The sequence below is a fragment of the Triplophysa dalaica genome, chromosome 2, assembly GCF_015846415.1.
Source record: "Triplophysa dalaica isolate WHDGS20190420 chromosome 2, ASM1584641v1, whole genome shotgun sequence".
In the NCBI taxonomy this organism is placed as follows: domain Eukaryota; kingdom Metazoa; phylum Chordata; class Actinopteri; order Cypriniformes; family Nemacheilidae; genus Triplophysa; species Triplophysa dalaica.
Window position 1 is genome coordinate 6,974,281 of NC_079543.1, and position 10,074 is coordinate 6,984,354.

A 10,074-nucleotide genomic window follows, 5' to 3' on the forward strand; every position below is an offset into this window, starting at 1 on the left:
TATAACGAAAATATGAAAATTCATTTACTCACCAAAGTTGTTTCAAACCTGTATACATTTCTTTGTTCTGTTGAACACACAAAAAAAGATATTTGGAGGAATGTTTGTAATCAAACAGTTAGGGTCACTATATACAGTATATAGTAGGAACACATCTACCATGGTTATCAATGGTGCCCCAGAACTGTGTATTTTCCCACATTCTTAAAAATATCTTCTTTTGTGTTTAGCAGAGAAAAGAAATGAATACAGGTTTGAAACAACTTTGGTGAGTAAACGATGACAAATTTTCATTTTTAGGTGAACCCTTTAAGAGTATCTTATAGTTAGATTACATGCCAACGAATGTCAAACTCATGATTAAATCCACTTCACATTTTTGTGTGGTGTGCACGAGAAATCTTATTTTCATGAAAAACTGAATTGTTGCCTATGTAGAAATTTTTTAAATAAGGATTCATTTAGGATGCTGCCTCTGAAGGCCGTTGCCTATGTAGACTACAGACATCTAGGCACCTCTCTAGTTTGGGAACAGAACTGTTGTATTTACCAGCAGCAGAACACATCAGGATTGAACCATGAGGGCAGAAAAGTTCTGTTTTTAGGTGTAAGTTAAAGACACAATCTGTCATCGGGTCAGGGCACAAACAGCTCACATAGAGCTCGTGGGGCAGCTTTTCTTGCTCACGTGGAGCTTTAGATCAACCCACCAATCACAAGGCCGATCACAAGCTCGGGGTTCAAGTGTGTGTCAAGGATAGAATGCCCATGGTTCTCCACTGTCTTTAAAGGTCTCCGCGGCAACAAATTTGAATTATTATGACACAAGACTTAAAGAAGGAAATAATGGGATTGAATTCCATATTCTGTATTGTTTGAATATCTCTCATTTTAAACAGATAAGTAGAATCAAAGTATGCATATGTTTGACGATTTTTAAGCAACGGCTTTCCATGTTCTTCATCTCTATCAATGCAATACATTTTGAGTTCTTAAACTGTGCAAATAGAACTACATTCCCATCATGCCTCAGTACTCTAATCCAATACTGACAGCCCCTGTCAATGCTGGTGTAATTACAAAGAGCAGACAGGAACAAGTCACTCACGCCCATTGACTACTCAAAAATACCTCTTCCAGTTCTCTTCTGGGCGAGTCTGATTGACTGACAGCAATAGAGAGTAAGAAAGCGCCAGTCAGAGAGCAATGCTGGACAGTGTTTATTCGCACCAAAAGGAGGGTCCTGGCCGTTGTTTCTCTCCACTTTTCATACTTTTCAATCATTGCAGACAAACCTCATGTTTTCACTGTCAAGAAAAAATTAAAATGTCTGTTTAAATGACTTCATGAAAGAAATTAAAGCCTTTCACTGTCTTGACAGTGTGGTTTGTGAATGAGTAAATAACTGAGATTGTGTGTGTTGGGGGGGGGGCTGTTCAGGTTATGGCTTGTGTTAATTGGCTCTAGGCTGTATAATCAGTTGTTTGTCAGTGATGTGCTGAGTAAGGAATGCTGCTTTTCTTTTTGTGTCATGATTTGAACAGTAATTCTATAAAAAAATGATGCGTTTAAATGCGTGTACTGGAGGAGATACGAAATGCACTGTTGAAAACTAGAAAATGATAACCAATAATAAACCAAAAACGTCAATTTCTTGACATAATTTGTATTGGTCTACTTGTGTAAAATGATTAAGAGGAGCGACTTGTCACAAGGACACATTTGTGGCCCTCTTCTGGACAAAGGTAGTACTGAAGGAAAGTTCCACACGGTTGTGCACTGCAGGAATATAATATTGGGGATATGGATGGTACTTTGTCTCCATCGTGTGGATGAAGAGACAATTTTAAACATGTTGTTTTGCTGCTTAAATAAACACTGCAACGTGGCGAGTGAATTGCAGTTGACAGGCAACAGCCTCATTCAAGATGCTAAATACACATTTCACTTTAGCATGACGTTGATGTCAAAATAAAGTACAAATCACTGTCTGAAAAAAGCGCAAAATGTGCATATTTAACTTGTCACTGCAGCGCACTTTAACGCCCTAATGTATTCAGGGAAACACTGATAAAAACGTCTACCACATTCATAAATGTCAATTTTTCGAGTCATGGTTGGAACTTAGATAACCAGACCTTAACATGTTTCATCATTCAGACATCCGCACTGTCCACTTGCTCAACCGTGGGCATCTTTCATTCACACAGCCCAGCTTTGCAGCACCGGTCCATACTGACGTCACCGCCAAATTTCGCAACTCCCACCATCACTAACTTACCCCGTTCATTTAGCCTTGTGATCAGAAATGGCGGAAAGATTACTTGATGTCTAGCTATTTTTGTCCCCCAAAGCTCATTAGTGTTATCGCATGCACCGCGTAGGGGTGCCAGTAAAAACAGTAGGCGCGCGCATACGAGGCAGGCAGTGACGCGGTTCTCGTGCATTGATATCAGGTTACCAGAAACGTCCGATCGCGTCCCAAAGCATCTGCGCTCAGTGGGAAAGACACAGACTCGATCGGACACTTCGAGGGACAAACTGCTTGAAAATGTTGACCCTCTTGTCGGCTATGTACTTGTTGGTGCGCACGGTTTCGGCGCAGGTAAGACGCCTCTCCTTGACAACGGAACGATGCACCATGAATGAGGCGTACGGTTTGCTGTGAAAACCACCGGTTTGCATAAAATGTGTATACGTATTTATCCCTCGCGTGCGCTCACAAGAAAGTTTAATTCTTTATTTGGGGGTTGCTCGATATGACCGCTGGTAGTTCTAGTGAATGGTTGATGCTATTGAATAGTCTCAATCATAATGCACGACATGAAAACTTAGTGCGGGGGGAGGCAGTGACCTCTTTGATGATTAATGCACGATGCTTTGGCGCTGAGAGGAGAGTCCAGCACCATGGATAGCGCCCGTTCCCTTCCGGGACGCAGACCGGGCCCCCATATGGCTGCTCCACCTTTTCGTCGGCATGTTAATTTAGCATACTGCTGAATTGGCTCTGTCCCAGTCTGATGTTTGTTTGGGGCTTTTAAATCACTCATCTCAACCCATCTCAACGACAGCTTGACTTTAACATCAAAGAAGCACAATTTGAGGTTATGCTCCTAATAGCCCGGGGTGAAAATCATTACTAAACTGTTTTCAAAATTACAGTGTGAAAGTGTTTTATCTTAATAGGGGTTACGGGACGGGTTAATCAATAGATGTCTTACTGTCCAATGTTAACGATATCTAGAGACCTGGAAAGCCAATTGCTTAAAACAGATGATATAGTGGATATATAAATTATTTTAGATTACTCGCACGTTTTGAATATGCACTCATATATTTAGCCTTTGCCTATATGAATTTTTTTACAAACATATTTATCTACTTGGCTCAACTTTGAACAAATGTTGTACAAACTTACTTAAATGTAGCATATTTAGTGACCCAGACAAGTGCAGAAAATAGGTTTTTACAACTTTTTGTTTATATTCAGTGTGGTTTCAGATTATTGAACCAAATAAAAAAAAAGGAACTTCATCATTTGCCATCATTTCCATAGAGAGAAATGTTAAATTGCAATATTTGATGCAAGAATTTCAACTAGTCTCCTGCAAAATCTGCACTACATTGCCATTTTACGGACTACACGCCTTGTTGTGTGGTCCCAGATACTTAGTTTGAAGGGATGCTTCACCCAAAAATGTAAATTCTGTCATAATTTACTCACCCTTAGATTGTTCCTATACCTGTATACATTACATTTTTTACATTTTACATTTAGTCATTTGGCAGACGCTTTTATCCAAAGCGACTTACAGTGCACTTATTACAGGGACAGTCCCCAATGCAACATGGAGTAAAGTGTCTTGCTCAAGGACACACTGGTGGTGGCTGCTGGGATCAAACCAGCAACCTTTGATTTACCAGTTCAGTGGTTTTACCCACTAGACCACCATCTATCATGTATACATGTCTTTGTTTTCCTGAACACACAGGAAGAGTTTTAAAAGAATGTCAGATCTCACCCACCATTTACCGCTGTAGGGAAAATAAGTACTATGAGAGTCAATGGGGGTTGAGATTTGACAATCTTCCAGATATCTTCCAAACAATCAAAGAGTGAGTAAATGACAACAGAATTTTCATTTTAGGGTCAAGTGTCCCTTTAACACAAATCAGATGTCCCATACAGAGGACAAAGAAGTGACTTTGTGCATTCCAGGAACATCATTTTCTGTGCTAGTCAGCAGAATGTTAAGTTATGTTAAGACATGAGTCTGCAATTTGTTATTTTATATTGCATTGGTAGCAGTAACACAGATGCTTACTTACGTGTGAATTTTCGAACACCTGAAAATGTTTCATTTAGGTATTGTGCACATGTTTCACCACCAGAATGCATCAATGTTTTGGTCGTCGTTCAGACCCATAAACCAACCAAGACTCTTAACCTCCTGCCATAACGCAGAGTAACAAAAGTCGACCTTAATAGAGCATTTTGGGGCGTTCTCCTCTATATATGGAAATGGGCGTGTACGATGACTTGCGTCATAGCTGATATTCATGGGGGAATGTGTTCGTTTCTGTGAGCTGGTTGGTGGAGGAGACCAGCAGTTCCTGAAACATCAACTACATATCCCAGCGAACTGCTTCCAATGCTTTCGCGCAACCGCGTGACACCTACATGCCAGAATAGAGGTGACCCCTCCACCAGTCTGTCTGAGCTCGCGAGCACCACATCTCTGGCGTAAATCTCAACCTGCACAATCTGACCTAAAAATGGTGAGATTCACATTCCTCCATTTTCATTTTACATTTCGGCATTCGTCAAGTTTGCAGCGTTTCGTGCTTAAGATGGCGGGTTGATTTTGTACAGTTAACGTGCTTTGGATGTCTGATGATAATGATGATGCGAAGTTTGTGATCGAAGCGCATTAAAGCGGTTTTGTGAACCTTTGCAGATACACGCTAACGCTGTTGTGGGTGCAGCTATTAAGTGTCATTTGTGCACGTTTACATTATTTCTGTGTGTTTTACATGTATTTTACGAGATTATAAAGTTATTTATATTGCGAAGCAGTAACGTTGCAGTTACCATCGTTACAACGTTTCGCGTTGCATCGATTGCAATACTTTTTCATTCATTGATTCGTTGAGGAGTTAAATCGCACAATAAATCGAAACCAGACAACTAAGTGTTAGTGGTATTGTCTTAGACATGTGTCGTTAAAATGTCTGTTAAATAGGTCAAGTTGTTTGGCGCCATTGAGTTTGCTTTGTATCCTTATTTTTAGGCCATGCCCATCCGTGTCCTGGTGACTGGCGCAGCCGGACAGATCGCTTATGCTCTGCTGTACAGCATCGCTAATGGAGATGTGTTCGGCAAAGACCAGGTAATACTTGGAAAACCTATGATCGTCCTCATGTGTTGCATAAGAATTTGGGAAACATGACTGCTTGGGTTTCACTTTGATGCCTCTGTGTGGCGTTTTTAGCAGAGCAAACTAATGCACTTCTTTTATTTGTTCTACATAATGTGAATTTTTTAATGTATGTGCATAAAGTACCCTGCATGATGACCATTATTCTACACTTATCAAAGTGTGTAGTATGCACCAAAACACACAGTTGGAGTATACAGATGGAAACAACTTCTTTCTAACTTAATTTTGGGATTGGTTTTTAAGGTCAAACAGTATTAGGCTTGTTTTTGGTGCGAGTCTGGTCCGCCAGAAGACACAGAAAGTCACGCATTAGTTTGGCTACATCCTGGCATGAGTAAGGCCTGGCAGAAAAAAGTAGTTCAGTTAAGATTTGGGTTGGTTTTGTTGAGACAAAAAGTTAAATGCAACAACTGCCAATAAAATACTGCATCCCACAATGCACCACGCTCGCAATTCAACCTGTGGCTTCATTACAACTGCTAAACGTGAGACTTTTGTTCACGAATAAGAATGAACTGATGAAAACTGGACAACACACTTCCATTTGAAGTACTTATAACATGTAAAAATGATTTCTATAGTATTGTAGTAGGATGTACCCATGCCTAACTAACTGCCTAACTTTGACACATTTACACAATATTGATTGGAAATAAAAGTATAAAAAGTAGCGAAATGAAGGTAACTGAATGCCACTCACGTAACATAGAAGTCATGTGACAACTTCTTTTTACAATTTTGCATCGTGCCCACTGTTTCACTTGCTATACAAAGTATGTATACTACATGTTTTGAGTACAGACTAAGTTAGTATTCCATTGAGAATGTGAGGTATGTTTATGGCCTTTGATGAAGCAGTGCATCATGTTTCTTTTCATTTCCTACGACAGCCAATCATCTTGGTGCTGCTGGATATCACTCCCATGCTCCCCGTGCTGGACGGTGTCGTCATGGAACTGCAGGATTGCGCTCTTCCGCTCCTGTCAGGTGACCGACTCTGATTGAATCATTTACAACCTTATCACACTGAATCGGTTTTGATAGGAGTTCATATGGGAGCAGATATGCCTGAATCAGACTCTTAAGCCAGTGATTCTCAAACTTTTTTTGTTGTGAGGCCCCCTTTGTCTAGAATGCATTGCTTTGCGGCCCCCCCAAATAAAGACTTATAATCTTTATTTGAATTGAACCAAAAACATATTCAGTTATACAATGCTGGAACATCAATTCTTTTGGTTTGTGGTCTAATTATTTTTAGTTTGATTGCATACAATCTATGATGAATTTCCATATTTCATTAAATGCCACAAAATCTTCCTTCTTAAGATCCATCTTCGGGCCCCCAGTTTGAGAACGACTGGTTCCTCCTGTAATTGGTTTGTTTACAGTAAAGCCTGCGACATCCTGAATATATTAAAAATGTGCAAGAGCTAGCGTGACTCTGCAGAACAGCTCTGCAGACCACAGTGTCTGATGTGCTGCGTTTGAGGAGTTGAGAGGTGTTCACAGCATCCAGTCGTCTTATTGGCTCATGCTGTAGGATGCACTTCAGAGTCGGGAACCAATCAGAAACATGATGGTGACACAACATTGGGGGCAGAGGGGAGGTGTTCAAAGAACGGCTTGTCACAGAAGTTGAGCTTTGGGTGAAGTTCACTCTGATAAATAGACTTTCACTGTTGCATTGTCAATGAATTAAGCACGTTGATGAATGATTTATAATAGTAAGATATGAATGTGTCAAAAGATAACTGCCATGAGTAAATACCCTAAGATCAGTGCTGATGTGCAGTTTAGATGATTGGACCATGATAAGAGAGTTTATCGCTTCAGTCGTCAAATCACACGCTGTTGTTCCTGCTTGCTCAACTAATACTGTTCTCAAAGCAGTGTTTACTTCGGCCCTAAAACAGTTGTTTTAAAACATTCAAACATATATTTTCCCTCCTCCTTTCCATTTCACCTTCACAGACGTGATTCCCACTGATAAGGTGGAGGTGGGCTTTAAGGATCTTGATGCTGCCATCTTGGTGGGCTCTATGCCAAGAAAGGAGGGCATGGAGAGGAAGGACCTGCTGAAGGCTAACGTGGCCATTTTTAAAACCCAAGGCGAAGCCCTGGAGAAGTATGCCAAGAAGACTGTCAAGGTAATGTGGTTGATGTCAAGAGAAAAACAAAGCATGAATAAATAAATTACAAAACTCTCTTAAAAATTTGCAATTTCTGCATAAGGATACTAAGAGTTTCATGCTTTGTGGTATTGACATTCTTCACAAGCTTAGCCATAATTTGCCCTTTAGTAGGTTTAGTTTTTTCCTGCATCTTATCTTTAATAAATCAATCGATCACTGAGCATTTATGTTCAATGTTTTTTTTCTCACCGTAGGTGCTAGTTGTTGGAAACCCAGCCAACACCAACTGTCTGATCGCATCCAAATCTGCTCCCTCCATTCCTAAGGAGAACTTCTCCTGCCTGACCCGTCTGGACCATAACAGGGCCCGATCCCAGGTCTGAACTTTTTTTTTTTTTTTGTTAAGTTGCACCCAAATTGTGCCCGTATGTTATTTGTTGTTTCGAAGGCATGTGTTTTCAGTTCGTATTATTTGCCTGTAGGTGGCGCTGCGTGTCGGAGTGCCCTCTGACTGCGTAAAGAATGTGATTATCTGGGGAAATCACTCCTCCACTCAGTACCCAGATGTGCATCATGCTACATTGACGAATCATGGGAAGGAGATGACGGCTTTTGCAGCAGTGCATGACGAAAGCTGGCTGAAGGGTGACTTTATCACTGTACGTCTATTCAAAATGTTATCACAACCTGAATTGCTTTGTCAGAAGAGTTTCTTACTCCAACTATTAATAAACTGAACTGTTGAATACTATTCATGGTATTGCTTTTGTATTACTTTACTGTGGATTATTGGTTTAATTTACTGTTCAGAAAGGCTTTTTCTGACTTTGCATGTTGTTCTTCAGATGGTGCAGCAGAGAGGCGCAGCTGTCATAAAAGCCAGGAAGCTCTCCAGTGCCATGTCTGCTGCCAAAGCCATCTGTGACCACATGAGAGACATCTGGTTCGGCACTCCAGATGTGAGTTTACACCTCCGTTTGAACACTTTATATATCCACGTGTCTGGAATCTCACGTTTTGTTTAAAAGCTCAACAGATTTTTCAATATAGAGAGATAAGCAAACATTTATTTTTAATGCAATCAAGTGATGATTTTCTCCTTACTGATGCTTCATAAATTTTTGTATTTGTCTACGAGCAGGGTGAGTGGGTGTCTATGGGCATCTATTCCTCTGGTAATTCCTATGGCGTTCCTGATGACCTCATGTACTCATTCCCTGTTATGATCAAGGTTTGTCTTCATTATAACATACTTGTTTAATGACCTGTAGATTTCATAGTGGCAATATCACAATTATTGTTATTTTGCTATTACAAATTAAGGATTTATTTACAATGGCTTCACCTGGAAAGGTTAAATAAATAAAAATACTTTCACAGCCAAAACTTGCATAACACATTTTTAAAACTCGAACCGCCACGGTGTAAAATTTACGCGTGGATGTTTTTCAAATGTACAAGTGTCCTAGTCATTGACTTTGATTTAAATTATGTTATTTACAATCCCCAGTTGTTAATATTTTTATGTTCTTTTGTCCGACTTGTAAATGATTGAACTAAACAGGTAAATAATTATTTGGGTGAAACTGTGCGCTTGGGTTTGTCCTTGCATCAATTATTATACCACTCAGAATAAAGATTCTTAATTTAGCTTTGAACACAAAATAATAGCAGAAAAACATATAGTTGATGGCAAAAAATTATCCTTTCATGTCTTCACACAGTGACATAAGTTTTTTTTAAACATAACAATTTAGATGTGCATGGGTAAATTTTACCCACTTTCGGTTTAAGGTAAAGCCTACAGCCAACTCTGGTGATTCTGGTGTAAAATGAGTATATACATGTACTGTTAAGTACTCAGTATTTGTGTTTGTGTGTCAATCTCAACAGAATAAGACCTGGAAGGTGGTTGACGGACTCTCCATCAACGATTTCTCCCGCGGCAAGATGGACGCCACCGCAGCCGAGCTGGTGGATGAGAGAGACACTGCAGTCACCTTCCTTGGAGCGTGACTTGATGTACCAACGACAAGGCAGCCAGTAGACTCTTCCAAGTCCCCAAACTCCCGACTATAAAGTCCTGTAGATTCCACGGCTGTCCATGCGTGTGTGTCCGTATGCATGTCTCTTAATGGATGCTTGTGTGTGAGTGTGTGTCAAATGTAACAAAACATCTGTGATGTAACTTCCTTGTCTGGGGAATCACTCGCCAGAGAACATTTCCAGTTCAAATAATACGCACATAGATTTCCTGACCAAAATAACAACTGTTTATCCACCAATAAAAATGAAGAAATATCTGTTGTTTGGGTTATATTTTTATTCCTGTGCAAGATTAAAAGTCATGTTCATCCTGATGACTGTAAGAGTCGAATTCATTTTTATGGTTCAGGTTAATTAAGCTCGTCTGTAAAATATTTAAGATGGGAAAACCTATTTGTGAGTGCATCTTTTATAAACCATTTAAAGTCACAATCCACTTCAGCCAGGAGATGTCC

The 10,074-nt window shown here is 39.9% G+C and overlaps 1 protein-coding gene across 1 annotated transcript; it reads left to right on the forward strand.

Moving 5' to 3' along the window:
- Positions 1-2,317: 2,317 nt before the first annotated feature.
- On the forward strand, positions 2,318-9,874 carry mdh1aa (malate dehydrogenase 1Aa, NAD (soluble)). The gene is made up of 9 exons (XM_056739254.1): positions 2,318-2,605; positions 5,292-5,390; positions 6,332-6,428; positions 7,413-7,588; positions 7,828-7,950; positions 8,056-8,232; positions 8,419-8,532; positions 8,715-8,804; positions 9,467-9,874. The coding sequence occupies exons 1-9, from the start codon at positions 2,552-2,554 to the stop codon at positions 9,587-9,589; spliced, it is 1,053 nt and encodes a 350-aa protein (XP_056595232.1). The 5' UTR covers positions 2,318-2,551; the 3' UTR covers positions 9,590-9,874.
- Positions 9,875-10,074: the final 200 nt, after the last annotated feature.